Source organism: Pezoporus wallicus, unplaced genomic scaffold (genome assembly GCF_028554395.1).
Source record: "Pezoporus wallicus isolate ANWC-B61680 ecotype Strahan unplaced genomic scaffold, APGP_CSIRO_Pwel_v1 contig_5261, whole genome shotgun sequence".
Lineage (NCBI taxonomy): Eukaryota > Metazoa > Chordata > Aves > Psittaciformes > Psittacidae > Pezoporus > Pezoporus wallicus.
This window is the reverse complement of record NW_026642423.1, coordinates 2,959,302-2,980,659: the sequence shown is the minus strand read 5'-3', so window position 1 is coordinate 2,980,659 and position 21,358 is coordinate 2,959,302. Positions and strand designations below refer to the sequence as shown.

At 44.7% G+C, this 21,358-nt stretch overlaps 1 protein-coding gene across 15 annotated transcripts in view; it reads right to left on the bottom strand.

The window, feature by feature from the left end:
* Positions 1-16,070: 16,070 nt before the first annotated feature.
* The window catches only part of BIN1 (bridging integrator 1), a 97,864-nt gene continuing 92,576 nt past the window's right edge, over positions 16,071-21,358 (bottom strand). For all 15 annotated transcript variants that reach the window (XM_057430033.1, XM_057430034.1, XM_057430037.1 and 12 more), the window contains 3 exons: positions 20,994-21,101; positions 20,127-20,228; positions 16,071-16,744 (listed from right to left, as the gene is read on the bottom strand). In XM_057430033.1, coding sequence (XP_057286016.1) covers positions 16,637-16,744; positions 20,127-20,228; positions 20,994-21,101 — 318 coding nt within the window. In that variant the 3' untranslated portion in view covers positions 16,071-16,636. The remainder of the gene's footprint in view (positions 16,745-20,126; positions 20,229-20,993; positions 21,102-21,358) is intronic.

Sequence of the window (21,358 nt, the reverse complement as noted above, 5' to 3'; positions counted from 1 at the left end):
TTGCCAAGAGCAACTGCAAACAGGCTGAGGGAGTTCTGTGGAAAGCCAGGAATATTAAGCGCCACCAACTGGACTTTAAAACACAGGCACTGCCAGCTCTTTTAAACTGTGCTAGTAACTGCAACACCCTCCCCAGCTCCTCATCCACCTCCTTTTCTTTGGAAAAGGTGCCTTCTCTTCTATTTTTTCCCTGAAAAACCTGCCCAGCTGTCATTTTCCTGTGCCCTTCCCCATCTTATGGCCAGATCTCACTCCTGGGCACAATCCAGCCCCAGATAAAAAACTTCTATCCTCTAAGGAGAAAAGAAATAGCAGAAAAGAAATTACAGAGCTGGTAGCTGTAGGGCTTCATCCTAATTACAGAGCTCTCTTCCCCAGCTGAGATAAGGCCTGTTAGCTTTCCTCCATCCCATACTATGGACCAGTGACACCAGCAAGACAATTTCCAGCGACAGCATGAGGCTGGATGTGGGGAGTTTCTCTTGCTAGGTCTCCACAGCCTCCCTCCTGCTCCAGTCTTTTTCCTCCCAAATGCAGAGCTAGGCTGAGACACTGCAGAGCAGAAATGTACATGAGATGTTTCTGCCAATGGAAGGCAACCGCAACATGGTTGCTGCTGCAAGAGTATAGCAAAAGCCCTGAATGCCATAGAGGCAAGTCCTACAAGAGCTGTAAAGGAACTGTTTGCAAGTAAGGACTCACCCCTGTCAAAGCCCAGCTCCCAAGCCAGTCATAACCCTGGCTGTGGCAAGAGAGCAATATCTGAATGTCATAAGGAAGAATTAAGTCTGAAAGAAACCAGAAGAGGAGGGCATCACTTGTTCGGACAGCTGAAGATGGCCTCCTGCCCTATAACTCATATCTGAAGAAGCAAAGTGATATGGTGCTGTCTCTGGTAACACTGATAGACTTTTATCCCTTCTGCAATGGCATTTACAAGAGACATGTTTCTTGCAGCCTGTCCCAGAAGGAAGATGAACCCCCAGTGACACACATCAGCTTAGCATGGTACTGGGCTCTTTGTGACAGATTTCCTGCTGATAAAACATAAACAATATTATTTCTGGAGATGAGAAGAAGCCCATCTTATCCAACAGGAATCCCCTGGCAACTGCCCAACACCAGGCAGCAGAGAGAGAATAACCATCATTCTCAGCCCGCAACAGGCACCCACAGCAGAAGATGCCAGCATAGGAAATACCATGTTCACATTGATGCGAAATCCCTGAATGCACTGGTGAGAAATACCATGCATTATAAGTGTTTCTTCTTAAAAACAGGACTTTCCAGAAACATCTCAGCAGCTCTGTCACCAAATGCCCACGATTTTAGTCACATTCAGATACAGAGGCTTTTCAGGCATTTTCAGTCCCCGTGCTCTTTTACCTGAATCTTCCAACACCTAAACACCTTTGAAAACCCAGCCCAAACAACGCACTGTACCTTTCCACTAGGATGTCTGAGTCGTTTCATAATTGGCACAAAACTCCAGCAGCCTCTGTGCAATTATCCAGCTGACAGCTGCTTCCACTACAGCAGTGCTAACATTTATATGACTGAGTGTCAAAGTGGGACAGCTTTTATACATCAGCGCAGGAATATTTGACCAGAAGATGACTAAGCAGCCTATCAAAGCTGATGCATGTAACAACACAGATAACAGAAGATGGTTTCCAAGAACAACACAATGTATTCATTCAGCCTTTTTTCCCCTGTTTCTCTGCTATTTTTATTTTCCTTACAAAAGCAACTGCTTAGTGACTATGTCACACCTGAAACCAGGCAAAGCAGAAGTGCTTTAGGACTGCCATTGTTGTGAGACACCCCATGGCTGTCAGCAGCAGTCATGGGTCAGAAAGGCTTGCCCTGGCTATGTGTCCTACAGAAAAATAGAATAATAGAACAGTTAGGGTTGGAAAGGACCTTAAGATCACATGGGTCCAATTGCCCTGCCATGGGCAGGGACACCTCACACTAAACCATGTCACCCAAGGGTTTGTCCAACCTAGCCTTGAGCACCACCAGGGATGGAGCATTCACAACCTCCCTGGGCAACCCATACCAGTGCCTCACCACCCTTACATTAAAGACCTTCTTCCTTATATCCAATCTAAACTTCCCCTGTTTAAGTCTGAACCCGTTACCCCTTCTCCTATCACAACAGTCCCTAATGAAGAGTCCCTCCCCAGCATCCTTGTAGGCCCCCTTCAGATACTGGAAGGCTGCTATGAGGTTTCCATGCAGCCTTCTCTTCTCCAGGCTGAACAGCCCCAACTTCCTCAGCCTGTCTTCATACAGGAGGTGCTCCAGCCCCCTGATCATCCTGTGGCCCTCCTCTGGACTTGCTCCAACTGCCTTTGTCCTTCTGTCCCGGGTTCAGCAGTAGCAGTCATTTGTTCTTCTCCTTGGTAGCTGGTGCAGTGCTGTGGTTTTGACTCTCAGCCTGGGAACAGTGCTGATAACACCAATGTTTTTAGTTGCTGCTCAGTAATGTTTACTCTGACCAAGGACTTTCTGAGTCTCATGCTCTGCCAGGGAGGAGAGGAAGCCAGGAGGAAGCAGAGACAGGACACCTGACCCAGGCTAGCCAAAGAGGTATTCCATACCACAGCACGTCATGCCCAGTATATAAACTGGGGGCAGTTACCTGGAAGGGTTAGATCACTGATCGGGTCGGGCTGGGTATGGGTCGGTGGGTGGTGAGCAGTTGTATTTCTCTTCCCTTGTTATTTCCCTTATCATTATTGTTACTGGTGGTAGCAGTAGTGATTTGTGTTATACCTTAGTTACTGGACTGTTCTTATCTCAACCCGTGGGAGTTAAAACTTCGATTCTCCTCCCCATCCCTCTGGGAGCGTGGGGAAGGGGGGGGAGTGAGTGAGCGAGCAGCTGTGCGGTTCTGAGTTACCAGTCGGGCTTAAACCACAACACCTGACATTGAGAACACCAGAACTGTACACAAGCTCCAAGTGAGGTCTCACAAGAGCAGAGCAGAGGGGCAGGATCACCTCCTTCAACCTGCTGGTCTCCCTCCTTTTGATGCAGCCCAGGATACAGTTGGCTTTCTGGGCTGTGAGCGCACACTGCAGGCTCATGTTAAGTTTCTCATCCACAAACACCCCCAAATCCTTCTCTGCAAGTCTGCTCTGAATCTTTGCTACTGTTGTGCCCATGTGTCCCTTTGCCTTTAACCACGGAGAGCATAATTTTGTTTTCTGCAGCTCAAGATTTTTCTGCTCAGCAAGTGAGATGGTTGGCACAAGCCCTGACCATAAAACCAAATTTTAAAAACTCGGCTGAGTCCAGTCCTTCATCTAAGGCCAGCAATGGCTTGTTGAAGCATCCATGTCACTGGTCATACAGACTGTTTGCATGTAAAACAGACAGTGCTATGCACAAACCTAGGGAGGGCAAAAGCAGGAATGACTTTAGTGCTGTACATGCACATTGTGTATTACATACACAGGAAGCATTGCAGTTGCTACAGGCTCCATACAGAATGATGCAGCCGTGATAGCTAATACCTTAGGAGGTTGTGTCTTCTCCAGGCTCAATCCCTTCAGTAGCAGCATCATTTTTATACATCCACACATTTATAAAAACTGGATATTGGAAGAACCACTCTTCTCCTTGTGCAAGTGATTTAATAGAGCCTAAATGAGGCCTTGCAGGAGTTAAACAGCACCAGAACACCAGACAGTTCAAGTGGGAATGAAGAAAAGTCATTACAGATTTAACCAACTGTGTAAAACCCCCAAAGCTTAGAATTAAAATCTTTTAAAAAGCCTTGGCTGGACTCACTGAGTCATCAAAATTTAAAGGCAGAATTATTCCAAAAGAGATGTTAACCAGACATTTAACTCAATGATGGTGAAAGAAGAGGAGCAAGGGAGGATTTTAAAAAGAAAAAAGTCCCTTCAAAGCCACTGATATACTTGGGCTGGTCAAGCTACTTATGGCAGCACTTCTGAGTGGCTGTAAATCCCACATTTAATCTGCACTGTGCAGTATGAGGCAAATACACAACTGGAAATTGTAGGGAAGTTGCTGCAAAAGGTGCTGGGTCACTCACACAGTCCCATTCCAAGAAGCTCGCCTCTCAAGGGCTTGCATCTACCACGCCTGAGAGTGGTCCTGTGAGGTCTTTAATCCAAGGACCAAAGGCAGCAGCAGACATTCAAGGTCTGTCTGGGATTTGTGTTTCCTATGTTGTATCCACAGCTGCAACCAGAAATCACAGCAACCAGCAGGAGCAGTTTGCGATTGCAACTCTGGATACCAGCTTTCATCAATTCCTGACCCCTTCCCTCCCCCTGCCCCTTCATACTCTTCAGCTTAATAAACGTAAAGACTATTGCATTTCAGTGCTGGGACTTCCTCCTTGAGATTCAGAAACACAGTTTAGTGAGAAACAGAGATACAGACAGCCCAAATTTTATCACATGAAAAGTCTCCATAAAAAAGTGGTTTGGGCATCCTGATTCATATTGAAAAGCTGGGGTCTAGTCCTTTCTTTTTCTAGCTGTTTTAATATGATCACATATAATTGAGCAGAAAACTGCACTTTTTTTTCCCCTTAGGTTTCTTAATGCACACGAAGCCCTACAGGTTTCCCTTCTGCTGATGGAGGTGAAAATGGTGCAAGCCTGGGGCTCTTCTCCTGAGGACTGCTCCTTTTATAAGCCAAACAAAGCTGGTCAGCACTCCTTCAGCTGCATCACCTTATGTCAGAAAATGTTGATTTAACAGAATCATAAAGTTTTGTAGAGCTTCACTAACTTTGCTGAGAATATTTGTAATAAAAATGTTATGGTCTAGTGTTTTGGGTTTGATAGTACAGTTTTCACTCCACAATAGCATCATGTAATTAAAAGCAGGAAACAGATGTTTATAATAAAGTGGAAAAGTTAAAACAGGAAAATACAGAAAATACGAGTTCTGCGTCTGGCAGAATAATATTTTGCATCAGCTCATTGAGACTGCATTTTAACTTTTCATCTCAATTTGCTTTTAAAGCAAGTTTGGAAGTCTCAGGCTAGCGCAGAGGCAGCAAATCAAACTTTTGTGTCAACTTCAATCCACATTCATCCCTGTATCACATTCATCATCCAAAATTAATTTGACCATGAAAATAATGACAGAGGAAAACACTATTTTTTACTTTTGCCCAGACTTCCAGAATTAACAGGCAATTCCTGTGGATTGAGAAATCTGCAATGCCTGTGAAGGGACTTGGAAAATACACACAGAGGTCTCCAAGTCTGCTCTCTCCAAGTCTGCTGCTATGGCCTCTTCATATAGTTCAAGTTCTCTGGATTGCAAGTAACGCAGCTGTAGATCCCGTGAAAAGCACACATAAGATAGTATTGCTTATAAAGAGTTTAAGCATCAAAATTAATCACTATCAAGTAACAGACCACAGGAAGGGCCTTGAAGAGAGGAAGTCCACAGTACAGTGTAGTTTCAGACAGAGATCACCTTTCCGGCTGTCTCACACACACATGAGGAAACCATTTGTTTATACATTACTATTGTTTATGATAAATGGAGTGTGCTGTAAACCCAAGGCCGGAAGAAGCTGTGCAGCTGGAATAAGATGCTCCTCAGATGGTTGCTCTGGGGCGACTGAAATGCTTTTGCAGAGCTAATTCCCTCATAAATTGGTTTTATTCTCCTGGCTGAGGCTAATGTCTTCTTTTAAAGTTAATAAAAAGAACTCAATTTGCTGATTGTTCTGGACTGGTACTAGCAAAAAGAGTTGCTTAGGGACTCTGGAGGGGCCCAGACAATTCCTCAAAGCCTTTGCAGCTTGGATGCTAAGTAGTGACAAGCAAGGTGTTCCCTGCCTGGTATTTAATCTACTTTCCAGCATGCTGTCACATTAGGTGTCTTGGGTAACCCCATAAATGTCTGAGGGGGAGAGATTACAATTGACAGCCTCCTGTAGCAGACCCCAGGGCTTGGGGATTGAGAGAACACAATACACATTTATGCCAAAAGAACATGTTATCAGCAGGCATGATATGAGCTACAACGTCACAATGGCACTCAAAACGCAGCCTCACCTAGCACAGCTTGATGCATAGTATCATGGCCTCCTTGTTAAGGAGGCCATCAGTTAACTAGCACATCAGTTAGAAGTGCATCCCTCTGGTGAGCAAAGCCTGGGCAACTCTGCAAAGGTTTGCCAAATGAGGCCCACAGAGTTACATATAAAACTGATGCTCATTGACAAAACCCATGCACAGGCAGGTATTATGCTCTGTCTCGCCAGCCCCAGCTCTCTCACACGTCTAGAGCCTGGGAGCAAGCGGAAGAGCACCAGCATGCACTTTCTTGCTCCAGTCAGGTATGATACAAGCTTTTCCCAGCTGCTGATCCTTACTGCAACCTTTTCGCTCCAGAGTGAAGAGTGAGCCTCTTAACACAGGCTCCTTGACTCTCTAGAGAGAAAGAAAATCAACCCCTCACCCAACACATACCTGAATGAAAATCCCAGTGGGATAACGTGATCTGGATTTAAAAATCTGTGAACCTCCTTTTGATTTGTTTTCAGCACTTCTTTCCTGGTGAAAAAAAACATGTCTTCTCTGAAGGGAAAAAAGTGCCAAAACCCTCTGTCACATTGGTGCTCTAAGCAATAGCATGAATTATTCAGGGCTCAGGGTGAGGTCGTCTTCTGAGGGGACAACAGGTCCATCACCAGTATTGCTGTGTATTCACAAAGATTTCGCTCAAATGCCAGTGGGGATAGTAACAAACAGTGGATAACTGTTAAGTTAATCTTAATTGGTTAAGATAGCGCATTAACAGCAGGTTAGATTGGTTCAGTGATAGGACTAGAGAGCATTTTACAGGCATCGGTCAGGCTCCCAGCACTGCAAACTCTCAGCACCTTTTACCCAAGAATGCCATACAGAGTCATTTGCATGACACTAAATTTGCCAATGATCTGTTAGCAGAACACCCCTGGGGCCAGAAAAACCTGGGGCAAAGGCAAGAGCAGCAAACAGAGCATGTCCTTCTTGCTGGAGCAGTGGCTGGATGCTTCACACAATCATTGCGGTAGCCTTGCACTAACTGCAGCCACCATGCATAGGGGAGCTCTTATCTGAAATAACTGCAAAAGCGTCAAACCTACAGCTTCTTAAGTAGACGCAAATTTCTCTAGGCCCAAGCAGGGACTGACTCAAGGAAGAAAACTTTGGCAGATATCCAAAGAGACTGCTTAAAACTTCAGGCCTTTGCCCCCCCCCTTGGCATTGAAAGGATCAAGTCCTCTCCTAATGCTGAGCACAGGGAATTCAGCTTTGATGCTGAGCTTAATTAAATAGAAATATGAAGTAAGAAAGAAAGGCTAATTAGATAGAAATGCAGAGTTACAGGATGTGAATGCTGATTAACCTAATAATAGACAATAATGGTGTTGAGGGGAGTTAAATGGTTTGTTTAATGGATGGAATGATCTATAGTACATAATATATAAAGTACTTAACATATACTTTATAATATATAAAGTACTTAACAGTAAACATTTAATTACCAGCTTCAGCCACATTTTTCTTCACTGTGCAGAGGAAAAGTGTTTCATAAAAGAGTTACTGGATAGAAGTAATTTATGCTCCTGCAAAAACATCTGTATTGTGTGGGAAAGAGCAACAACACTTCAAAAACACAGCAGAAGGCCTGAGACACACTGAGCAATGCTGGGAGCTGTCAGATAGATAGGAAAGGGAAAAGCAAAATAAAATACCTGTCCTCCTGATGTAGTACATCACTACCTCTGTGGGGAAGGATGTACAACCTTCCCTGACATGCCTGCCCATGGGAAAGAGGGCCTGGGAGGCAGATGAGCATGATTCTTCACAAGACAACTCGAGGAATAACTTGGTCACCTTTGTCACCACCTCAGTGTGTGTCACAGAGGAGCAAAGCCAACCTCTGCTGTGGGTAATGGGGAAAGCTGAAAGAAAGAAATGAATGCATCTGCAGCTAACATGATCCTTTATGTGATCAGCAAGGGCAAAGCCATGGCCCAGCCACTAAAAAAACCCTGCCTGCTCCAAGCACAGATGTCCTTAGCATGAATTTTCCTCAGATTTCCTTAGAGGGACCAGAAGCCTAGCATGTGAAGGTGTTCATCACACATTCAGGATGTTTTGTACTGAGATAAGGTACTCACAGATTTTATGAGTGCCTCCACGTGGCTGGATTGCTCCTGTGGTTAGGCATGCATCACCTTCGCAGCAAATATGGCACATTCTGCAAAATCAATAGTCAGGTCTCTCCTGGAAGCCTCTAATAGAGATGTACAGTGACAATCCTGGGCCTTAGAGCAGGGAAGTCACTCCAGGAGGCTCTCACAGGTCTCTGAATTGGAGAAATTACAGTCTGCAGCACAGGGGTTTCCAAACACACTGGACTTTTGCCATAACAGCAAACATTGTGGCAGCCATATTGTGCCTTTAATGGGAACATGTCCCCTTTAGGGCACAGGACAGGAGGCTTGCACTGCTCCTCTTATTGGTGCAGCAGCGGCTCCGGTCCCATCACATTCACTTCACACCTTGAACTATGTTGGGCTGACCAAACAACGTGAATGTGTGCAATTTAATTGTAATACCTTGCACTCCTGCTAGAGCTCTTCTTTCTCCTGCCATTTGCAAATGCAAAGCAGTTGAGATGGAGGCAATGACCTGCGCTCAGTGGATCTCAGCCCCCTGGGAGGGTCACCTATGAAGCAGATCATTTCATCCCACTTAGATTTCAAAAAACAGCCCTGTTTGTAGATCCTCATTACTGCATGGCTCTGCCACCCCACACCCCCCGTGCCAGCTGTAGCATAGGTGGTACCTGCATTTCTATATATTAATTCATGAGAAAATGCTGAGACAAGCAGAATGCATGTGAAGAAGACACAGCCTCAGTAAAAGGGAGTGCTCCCAAATACAGGCAAAACATGGGATAATGCCACTGCTAGGAAAAGAAAAGCTAATATTAGGGTGGGCCCCTGCCAGAGAGCTGGGTACCTGGCTCTGATAACAAGGAAGTTCCCTCACAGATCTATCCCCCTCAACATTAGAAATAAAAGATCTCACCAAATACCTGCAACAAAACACCCTGCAAATTCTGCCCATCGCTCCCAGCAGAGGGCTGCGCCTTGCCCGATGAGAAGTGATGCCTACTCCATTAGTTACACCACAGGGCCAAAGAGAGCAGGCTGGCCATTAACTGTCCATGATGAGCTAATTAATCATGGACACTTGCCGCACTCCTGTTCCCACACTGTTATTAATGGCTCTGTGAATTGGGGCATGCAGCAGACGGGCAGAAGAGGCTCCTCCACCTGCTGAAGCAGAAATCCAGCTCTGCAAAGGGCACCGGCTACCCAGCCAGCAAATAGGAGGAAGTGCTGAGAGCTGCCCAAAACTCCCACCCGCTCCTCCTCAGGGTTGCAGAGTGACTCGCAGCTCCACACTAGGGCTCAAACTCTCTGCCACAGGGTCTTCCCAGGCAGTGTGGGCTTCCACTGATGGTCAGTCCTCGGACAAAGTTCTTCCTTCATGTCGGGATGCCATGGAGCAACTGACACCAGCCAGTGCCAGGCTCCTGCAGCATGTAACACCCTTACCCGTTCCCATGCACTCCAGTCTCACCTAGTGCAGCATGTGCTTCCTCCATCTCCAGAGGCTTCCTTCTCCAGCTGCGCTCCCAGAGCAAAGCCAACTCTCCCTGCAGTGTGATGAGGGCTCTCAAGGTCATGCCCAAGGGCCCCTGAGCCTGCTCCAAACACACTGCCAGCACTCATGTGGCAACAGCCTGCACATGGCCAGTGTACCCAAGTGCTTCTTGTTTGGAGCAAGAGAACATCACTAGGAATGAATTTTGCAGCTGAGCACAGGGAGCTGACAGTGACTTACGCACACTGCTCTCCCTCAGTTGCCTCCTCCCATTTTCTTCATATTTCTGGGTGACGGGAATGAAACTGCACAAGGGTGGGCAAACAGAAGGCATGCACAGAACCTCCATGGCTCAGGGTTTGCTCCTGCCCTGCAAGCTCCCAGACCAGCAGAGCTAGTCTGGCTCAGCCTCGCAGGAACTATTATTGTGAAGCTAAGGCAGAGCCCAAGTCAGCTACTGCAGTTTCAGGGGCACACCCTGCCTCTTACCCATGAGAGTGGATTCAGGTCCATCCCAGTGCCACAGAGGTGAGGGGCTAAAAGATACCAAACCCTCTGAGTCACCTGGAACAAAGAAGGCATGAAAGCACAGTCTGGCCAGCACCTCATGCTGGCTCCGAGGCTTGCACGCCCGCATGCTAAAGTGGAGGACTCTGGCAATCTATTCATCAAAGCACTAATTGGCACCGATTTGCATCTGATCACATTCCAACCTTCAGCCAGCGCTTGACTATTTACACACCATGTCCCATGTGCAGCTGCACTGAAACTGTGTAGAATGTGGCACCCAAGGGAGTGGACCCAAAATATCCAGCTATGAACTGTGAATCCTTCTAATCCTGTCCCTCACGGGTCCCACCATCACTCTGGTTGAGGGGCAGAAAAGGGCATTTTCTTCACCTTTTAATAGGTGAAGAAAACGTCTCATAAAGACCAGACTTCAAAGCCAGCCTGGAAACTAAGAGCTCACCCAGGCATGCCAACAGGTCAAAGGGAGCTGGGAGATGTTTGGCCAGATGGGGTAGGATGTCCATGCAGTGTCATACTCCCACCAACAAATTTGCCTTAGAGAATGAAGATCCCAGCACTTTGGGGTTAATAGCTATTAAAAAGCAAAGGTCTCACATCCTTCCATACATTGCATTTGTTTGGTGTTAAGTCCTCACAACAGACTAGAACAGGGACAGCTGCTAGTTTATTCTGCTGTTGCATTTGTTTAGGGAAGGACTAGCATCACCCTCTCCACCCCATGTGCTTGTAAGAATTCCCAGTCTTAATGGTGCCTGGACAAACCAAGCCCTTTGAAGCTACTCACCTCTTTGAGGAGAAACAAGTCCTGAATTGTTCCAGCTTAATACAAAGGCAGGAAAAAAATGGGAGGGAGAGAGAAAACAACTGACGCAGGACTTAAGATGACACAAATTATATTTCTGAACATCACCAAGAAACAAAATGGGACAAATTCATCTACTACTTGTTACTGGAACTGGGCATCACAGCTCTGAATACAGTGGGAACTGTTCAGCTTCATTTAAACAAAACAAAATTAAAATAATAAAAAAACACTTAAAACCCAAATGTTTTCAGGTCATTGTGGTTAAACTGAAGAGACTGATGCAACACAAGGAAATGAGATTGCCAATACATTGCCAAAGTCCCTGCCATTTGATTCAGTTAAAGAGGAGCAATAAGCCCAGGACTGCATGTGGCAAGTTTTAAGTAGGGACCATTTATATGAAATGCAAGACTAGGGTCAGGATTAGCAAAGTGAAAACAGGTGAAGGAATTATAGACACAAGATACACCAAGGTATAAGTTCATACAGACCAGTCTTTGCAGCTGTACCTTCTCCATTCAGTTTCATAAACAAAATTTCTGAAATAACTAATTCCCATGTGCCAGCTACAGACCCCAAGCTCCACAAGCACTGGTGGTACAATCCAGCTCTGGGCACCACACAGGACACCTTTCAGTCAGAAGTTTGCTACTCAGAAATGTCTAAAACAGAGCATGCTAGCAGAGAGGTGTCTGCACCAGTGCTAGGTGTGATGGTACTTGTGTGACAAGGAATAGCTTCCCTTTGGCAGCCTAGAGAAGAAAAGCTGTTGCTTGTTTTCCCTATATTAGAATTATCAAGCTGCACTGTGCAGGATTTACCAGTGGACATATTTGTGCATCTTCTAGCTTTGTACTTTAGGCTGCTTGGAAGTGCCCTATGCCTTCTTCATCCCAAAAGAGCGTAGGAAAGGCTGGGAAGGAGGAGGAGCTGGAGAGTCGGTCCAGATGCTAAAAAGTCACTGAGGTGACTGAAATCAGAGTCTACTATGTTAGAAACACACAGTCTTTGGCTGTGGAAGATAAGTAGCTCGTCTTTGGAAGGGCTAAGAGAGGCACCTCTGTATCCTCCAGCAAAGGACATTCACTGTTTTGGGATATGGACTGTACAGCATCCAAACATCTACAATAGTAGCAGAGAGCATTCAGTCTGGCACAGAGCAGGACAGAGGAAAGTAAGCTTGGTATCATTCGCAGGAGAGACAGTTGTTATTGTATCGACCATGCACACCTTGACTGCTCACATTTCGTTCTCAGCATTAAAGGTTCCGGAGCGCCCTGGAACCAACAACTGAGGCAGTCAGGCCATCAACCCAAAATGAAAACGATAATGTATCATCCCTCCATCCATCCTTCCTCAGCATCTCCATAGCCTTGGCCCTTTTCCCTTCAAAAGGCTGTTGCAGAACTTAACTGATCTGTCATCCCAATTCCAGGTAGAATATGGAGCCTTCACACCAGGTCATTAAAGAGACCCCTTTGACTTGGGGGTGTTTGCTTTGGCTATGGTCTTTGGATAGTGGGACAGGACAGGTTTCTGCAACTCTGAACAAAGCTTCAAGGACTAGCTCTGAGCATCTGGAATGAAGCCGGCACAATCACTTTTACTGCATCACCACAGCCAAAAAACACAAAGATGGTAAAAGCAGACAGCTGAGGAATGCCCATGGAAAGTAGCAGAGTATGTAGGAGTCTCACCTGGAACACAACACATTCATCTTTACCCTGGGACCTTTCTCTAATGCTAATAAAGATATATTACTGACATTGCTAAGATAGAGAAAGAGGGAAAAAAGCAATGCCTTTTTTCTTTCTTATCAGTTGGGTAAACGATAATTGCCATTGCACAATGAGATTAGGCTCAAATTGGAGTAGCATCATAAACCTATAGTCATAAACCTGTGACCAAACAGAGAATGATAAAGCAAGAATATCTTTCTAAACTAGGCTACAAAACCAGTCTACAGGCTACAAAACCAGTCAATGGCACAGGGTAAGAGATGCTTTGATTGTTCACCCAGTAAAACAATAAAATGGAAGATTATTAGATGGGGAAGCAGCAGCTTTGCTGGGCCACATACCAGTAAACCCTGAAATGTGCACAGTGTACCTGGCAGTAGAGACAAACTGGGCAACAGGCTTCTTTGGGTTCTCTTCAATGGGTAATGTATTTACCAAAAAATACCATTTAGGGTTAACTGAAACCAGCCATCAGATTAAATAAACGAAGGCAAAAGCACTATTAACATGAAAACATTTTCTTTCATAATTTTCAGAAGAGAGGGTTTCACATTTTTCTTCAAAGCAACTTGCTATAGCCTAAGTCATAATGTTTTTTAAAAGTGAAAAAGCAACCCTACAAATGAATGCTTCGGTTTGGTTGAAAAGATTTTTTTAATGGTTTGGTTTTTCCCTTTTTTATCCCACTGAGGGAAAAAAAAATTGTCCTAGGTCACCCTTACAACTTTTTTTCCCCAGATTTTTCAGTTCAGCCTGCAAACTGAAAAATCACTGTGGGCACAGCCTACTTGGGAGTTTACTGTCCCTCTTTGTATTTGAATCAGTCCTAAACCAAAGAAAATGGGAAGTTCATTTCACCAGGTAATACCAACTATAATCAAGCTATTTAAGCACACAAAAATACACAAAAATACTGACAATAGGAGGAGCTGTGGCTGTTTGCAATGGGCTGAAGATGACCCAGGAGACAGACAAGAGTTCTCCTGGTTCCAAAAAACATTGCCATCTACAAGGTTCCTGCTATACCACCCTGCTTTCATATAAGGCAATTTATAAACTGTGGGTCCCATCCTGCATTTTCAGAGTCTGACTGAGACACGCTGATACCACTTATTTGCAAGCAATGCAAGATCCAGGGAACCCATCCTACCTGCTCTGCAAAGGGTTCTGGGGGTTGGGATTTTTGGGCTGGGGGGAAGCAAGTGGAGAGACACGCAGCATCCTTCCCACTAGCAATATTTGAGCATCACTCATGTGACCTGAAAACAACATCCCTTTTTTTGCAGAGTGTTACGATGTCTGCAGGGACAATACAGTACTGGATAGTTGCATTGCAAGCTCAATAAAATGAAAAGGTCTTACAAGGATCCTTGTTGGGACAGTCATCTGGTTCAAACACAGAAGACAACAAAATCAGGGAAAAAAGCCCACAATAAATTAGGTATCAGCACAGCTTTCTAAATGGTCTACAACAACTACTTGCAAGACAAAAAAAAAAAAAAAAAAATCACAGTTCTAGTACTTAGAATCTTGTCTTTGTTTTTTAAAAAACAATAATCCACAGGTTTTGCATAAAAATAAACATTTTAAACTACAGCACTATGTTAATTGGATCAACCCGCTTTTTTAATATATATAGTTCTATGTATATTTAAATGTATATTTTTTTCTATGAATATTTTTTAAAGGATTAATGGGAGTCAAATGCATAAAAATAGATATTCTGGGAAAATAAAAAGAGTAATAATAAAGACAACCCCAGTGAAAACCAAAAACAAAAACAAACAAGGCAGTATTCTAAAGCAACAACTCATCCTACTACTATAACTTGTGGAGTCCAGTCCTTCTGTACTGTGAGCAGCTACTCCTAAATACTATTGGGTTTTGTAACAATGATGTAAAAACATAAATTCCTGCATGTTTGGTTTTTTTTTTAATTAAAAAAAAGAAGGTGGGGGGAATTGGGTATATAGGACAGATCTTGATGCCTGTTACATTGCTGTCAATAACATACAAAGATCATCTCCCCAGGCTGAAAGCAGGAGGAACTCCAGCAATTCTTGCATTTATAAGAATATATTTTCTAATCAAAATCTAATCTTTCCCTCTGAACTAAAATTATAAAAAAAAAGAAAATAAAATTAAATAAAACCACACACCAAAACAAAGCCCTCCACTTGTGCTCTACAATGTTTCTCTATTGCCTTACAAATAGTCAAAACAGGTTGGAAAAGTGGGATTTTCAGTAGTGTGTGTGTCAGCATTCCGTGCATCTTTGACAAAATCCAGTTCCTAACAGTTAGGAAGATTATTTCAGAGAGTGATTCTGTCCCTTTACAGCAGGAAGTAACCTCACTGTTAAAAATCCATTCAAGGCAAAAAGATCAGGGGTGAGTGGGGCACATAAGAAATGGTAATAGCCTGACCTGTTTGCCATCTGCATCAGTATTCAAGTAAAGTTTAAAGTACCTTTGTGGGACTTTAGTCTTGGAGGGTCAGACCAGCTTATTTTAACAAGTGTAATACGCACTCTGAAACAGCCTTGTCATCTGTTTGCTTAAACTAAAAGAACTCAAAAACAAATAGAAGCAAAGGAAAAGTATAGGAAAGGTCTCAGCATCAGTATTAGACTGCAGTGTCTTCTTGACACTGCCACTTTGATATTCTTGCCTCCCTTTTTAATGCATTAAAATATTATGAAGTCATGCAGCCATTTTAAATGAGTACTTCAAGAGTCCAGTTTTCATAGAGGTTAATTTGATCACCAGCACAGCACTGGGGAAAGCTGATCTAACAATATTTCGCTTACAGAATTCTTCAAAGGAAAATAAGAAATACAATTCCACAAATAACAATGCCAATTTAAAACACAGAAAGCAAATTGTTTTTTTCCTCAGTGTTTTTTCTCATTCTTTCAGAAAAAAAAAAAAAAAGTCTTCCCTTATCTCTTTCTTTAAAAGCAATGTTACTAACCAGACAGATTTTAGAGCTTTCATCTACACGAATCTAAGCTTTTCTGAAACTGCCTGCAGGGTCTGGGGGGCAGAGAATCCCTTCTCCTACATTTCAGAGCCATCTAAATGGCATCTGCTTGTTTTGTCTTGCATCTTCTCTTGACTTTGTCCATTCCTCTTAGCATTTCACAAACCAGTACTCCTGTGAGAATTCAGGTGTCTGCATTCGAAAGACCTTTGGACGGAGCACAGCTTCACACATTTCATCTTCTCCATGCCCTTTCCATGTAGTTTCTTCTGTCTTCACATATACAAAATCATAGTTTGTGTAATATTGTTTTTAAAGGAAGAAAATAAAATACACGCACACACACATACATTGTATTGGTGAACACTATACACTGAATATTTTTTTTTTAACAGCATAACAGAAAGTTTGGCCTACTGTGGGTTGAATACACAGGAAAGGCTGAATTTTTATGGTTGCCATGCAAGCCACCTTCAAGACAAAACAGATGGACCAATCCAAGAGCAAAAGCGGCTTCTACTCTCAAGCCATCAGACAAATACTGCCTTTCCAGGAATTAGACTGACATCTCACCAATTCAGTCAATACAGTATTCAGAGAACCACTGAGTTGCTTCTGCATCAGTCCTCTGAATCCAAATGCTGTTAAAACCAAAGGGGGAAGAGGGTATTTGACTTGCCTTATTATTATTAATATGTATATATTTTGGTAACACTTTGAATTTCAATTTACTTCTGAAACCTTGCCCTTTGAGAAGAACACACCCTTTAAGTTGACTTTTCCCCAGGCTTCTGTTCCTTTAGAATTCTCTCTTCTTTTCATTTCACTGTTCTTTTTTCAATTATCTACCAGAAAACTTGCTTTCTTCCAGCAGAAATGCGTCTGGTGGGCTTGGGCTTTCACTGCACCCGTTCTGTGAAATTTTCTGGGAATACCCCTCGGCACTGGTCAAGTTCCTTGCGCTGGATCCAGTCAGACTCCTTCACACCCATCAGCCATCCTTCGTCCTGGAGGGGAAGACAGATCAGATGCTGAGGGACAGATGTGAGCAGGGACTTTTCTTACAGAGTGCAGGCCAAGGAGGTGTCAAGGCATTATGAAAGCCATGCTAATATTTGGCTTGGAGACAATTCAGGAAGAGAATGGGGGAAAAGTAAAAAATGCTTTCATTCCTTTTAAACAGGGAAAAAGCTACTTCCCAACAAAGTTTGTACCAAAGCTGCTATCTGACTGAGACTGCCTAGAAACAGTGAAATTGTAAACAATTAGCAATGTCATTATTTACACCCATGGAAGAAGGAGAGATTCTGTCAAAGAAAGACACTACAGCTACAGGATGCAAATCACCTATCTTACCTTTCACAATCTACACATGGGGAATGTGCCATTCTCCATACTCATAAAAGAGATGGGCACCTCCACAGGGCAACCCACCCCATTCACCTTGAGCACAGGTCTTCGGAACGGCTGAATCACTCCCTGGAGATGCTCATTCCCTGTTCTAGTCAGGGCTCCTGGATGGTTAGCATTTCTGAGAGGTGGTACAGGCAAAATGAGTCTTGTTTGCTATGCTGAAATTCTGGACTGTGAGAATGAGGAGCGAAACCCATCTTCCCAAAACCCAGCAATCTGTTGGGGTTGATGCAAGGTAAAGTTGGCAAAACTCCTAAATTTCCAAAACAAAAACATCTAGAAATACGGCTGAAGAATTTTCAGTGAGGCACGTGGAGTCCTGCTTGGTAGAACCTGCTCAGGTGAGAACCAGCCTTCCCACCCTCTGCCTTCAGGGTGTCTAGCATTGAGATTTCTATTCCGTTGAAAGCACATGAGGAAGACAAGATACTCAAGGTGAGAAGGCTGCACTGCTTGCAGCTCATGTGTGCAACCACCCTATTCTCTGCATGCCTTGGAGCTGCCACCCCTGAAGTTTCCCTTCAGCACGCAAATATACCAACTTGTGAGTCATTTGCAGTGGGGTAGCCTACAGGTTAAGACTGCAGCATGAGGCAAGAGAGCTGCATGGGGGACCACTGCCTGCAAACTCAGCCAGCTGCTGTGCATCCACTCCTCTGGGCAAAGCATGCACCAGGCTTATTTAAAGGTATGTTATCACATTCAACTACATAACCTGGCAGGTCAGAAAAGCTCAGACAATCAGATGGTCTAAGCGGTGGGGAAATGGGGTATGTACGCATGTGGCTAACACAGTTTTTCTGACGCTTCTGCTCTCCTGTAACTGTTAAGAGTTACCTGGGCATTTACTCATGGCGAAGCAACACCTCTCTTAAAACATGTTTTTAAAAACATACCTGCAAGTGCAGGAGCAATGCAGCCCTCACTAGGGGTGATCCATGGGGCACATATTGCCTTCCACTGCCATTTTACAGATTTTGCCCTCTTGCTCTGTTTTCTGCACATTTCATGTGTCAGCAGCTCAGACCAGCCATGGTATCTAAGTTCCCTGCTCCTTGTACGCTGTATTGGATGTCTGCAGGCTCAGTTAGCCCTTGTGACTACCTTAGATTTGAGCTTTCCGGAGATGCCACAGGAATGGCTTGAGATGGGAGTGCATCTGCAGCAGCCAGCTGCAGGGGCTGCAGAATGACTGACATGCCATAAATCAGGAAGACAAACAACTAAGCAGAACACACTGGGCCCAAGTGTCTGGAAGGCAGCTTCCAACTCACAGCACAGCGAGTACAAAAGCTCATCCATTTGCACAAAGCATCTGTGCCATACAGCATGCATCATTCCTATTGCATCCTGCTAGAAGGGTCTCTTCAGCTGCAGGGATTATACACAAAGACCCAGACTGATCCTTTCAATTTTGAAACATGTCACATGAAGTGCCAACTTAGAAGCAGTGCTGCCCTCAACTCCTTCTTCAGTCAAGAGAGATGAATCCAGGCCTGGCTGATGTACCTACAAACTGACACCTAAGCTGCAAGACTGGGACATGGCTCACAATCTATTACCCTAAGCTTCCTCCACTCACGTGCACGGTTCATGCACATGTTAACAGCTATCATTTTCTGGCTGGGTATGGTTAAGGTTAGGGAAATGAGCTGTAGGACAGGATACACTGTAGGAGGGTTAGAGGGCTTCCGTGCAGCTACAGCATCATGTTAGCAACACTCAGAGCTCACCCTCTGTAGCTTGGCGAGTCTTGAGTTCATGGCTGTTGCACCCACATCCAGCTAGAGTGCAAACATAGGGCGTTGAAAACCTCTGCTCCACAAATGCCATCTCCTACCACAGAAACTAGGGGAGTTGCCACTCATTTCCAAACCAGAAAGCTTTCTGAGAAAGGAATGCTCACAAATGCTTGTGCCGAGCAGACCTACTCAGTGAACAGTTTTGTCTCCAGAAGAAATCACTGCCTCTCCCCCATAAAACCCTTCCTCCCAGAGCACCTAGCTCTGTGGGAACTGCTGGCACATTATAGCTCCCATTTCACAAGCAACAGCAAGATCTGCCTTCATAATTCAAAGCCAGTAGGTGAACCACAAAGAGGATCTCCTGTGACCAGTACCATCACTTTCCCTCTACACCTTGTAGAATCTAGATGTTGTCAGGGCTTGGCCAAACCCAAAGAGCTGGTGACTACTGAATCAATTTGGAGAATTCACTTCCTTTTCTGAACAAAAAGCTAGAGACATGAGCATGAATTAGCCGAAGTGATAAAACTGCTGCAGACTTTATCAGCTGGAAGCCCTCAAACACAGCAAGTGAGAAGGATTTACTCAAGGCATCTAGAAATAGCTTAAAGAAAAACATCACCATTTAAATTCAGGCCAGAGATGGACCATGAGACTGTACTCTGGCGCTAAGCAACCTGCTCCAGCGCTTGATTCTGCTGCCATCTCCTGACCAAACACTCTGCTTCTGAAACAGCCACTGTTATGCTGAAGTTATGAGGCACCATCCATAGCAAGCTGCTTTCTCAGAGCCCCAGCATTTCTCAAAAAGGGAGAAAATATCATCATAAACTGTGGGTCACTCCTGCCAATACCACAGTCTGCACTGCAGTAGTCACAGGGAATGTATCAAGTTTAGGAGCAGTGAGGAGGCAAAACGTGAGCTCTGTTTGGCTCCCTGATCAAGAAAGCCGTTCTATCGGCTCTAATGTCTGACAGAGACAGGAAGCCATGGCTATTTTACATGCTTTATGCAGGATAATGTCTCCACTTTCCAGTAACAAGCAGAGTCCTCCCTTCCGTAGCAGGAAGCCAATCTCAAGCTCAAGGACAACCTGCCCTCACACAAGCTCCCAGCCACAAACTGATGGCTCTGCATCCAGCCAGATGACTGTTAGTGGAGGAAGAAGCAGCTTTGGAAATCCCCCTGGCTCCTCCTGACCCAGGCTCACAGCCTGTCTTTCCCACTCACCTGTTCCTCAGGGTTCTCAAAAGGAATCACAAGCACCACATCCCCAGCCTTCAGCTGCAGCTCATCGCTGTCGGTGGCTGTGTAATCATGCATGGCCTGGACCTATGAGGAGAGGAGAGAAAAGCTTGGGTGAGGGCCAGCCTTCTCTCACAGAGCTTTGTAATAGGTGACAGGCTTTTTACTTCATTGGATAATTCAGGTTGGAAGCCACCTTTGGAGGCTAACAACATGCTGCTCAAGGCAGGTCAAGCCTGGATCACAAATGCCACAGCTATGGGAATAACCACTTCCTTAACCTGATGGCTACATGCTCATTCATACAGCCTGGCATGCAGCTCACCTTCGCCACAAGGGCACCCTGGTGTGTCTCACTCAACATGCTATGCATCAGCACTTCCCCGTCCTTCCTTAGGAGGGTTGAATTCCCACGGTAATGGCCTAAAAACCTCACAGGGAAGAAAACCTGCATTCACTTGAATGGTGCCTTCTTTTGTTTCTACCAGCTGTGATGCAAGAGTATTATTATAGCCTCCCATGTGTCAGAGCAAGCAGAGAGAGGAAACATAGGGAACATAATCAGTCTGCATCTTCACCACCAGAGACAGAAATAACTGTGGCAGAGAGAAGGAGGGATTTTGCTATACAGCACAGCCAGATGTTTAGACACCAATGCTCTTACTACAGTCCTTTGAAGCATCTGGAACTGCACAAAGCTGGGCTGCTGGAGAGGAATGTGTATCTCTCCTTCAACTTCCTTCCTCCCTTTTAATGTGGCACGGTCCATGGCCATGCTGAGTGAAAGTGGTTGATTCATTACAGGAAAAAAAAAAAGACTAGGAACTCTGTGCCGCACCACCATGCACTCACCTTGAATAGAAAACCTGGGGGCATGTCAGCTCTTTCAGATGAAGCTCCTTCCACAGTGCCATTGACGGTAGCAGGGAAAGTTTCCACAACAACAGCAGGCAGAGAGCTCTGGCAGGCAGCAACAGCCAAGGAAGAATCAAAAAAACCATTAAGAAAAGAGAATCCATCCACACCTGCAGCACCAAGTCCACCCTGGCAGATCCACACCCCAAATCCACCCATGGCTTAGGGAGTTTTCCCAGCACATCAGTCAGTGACAAAACACTCCAAAGGATGGCAGAGGCAGCAGTGAGAAAATAGGAGAGGTGAGCATGTTTTCCTTTGCCTAAGGCAGCAGAAGGGCAGAGCGGATTTGAGAGTTTTTT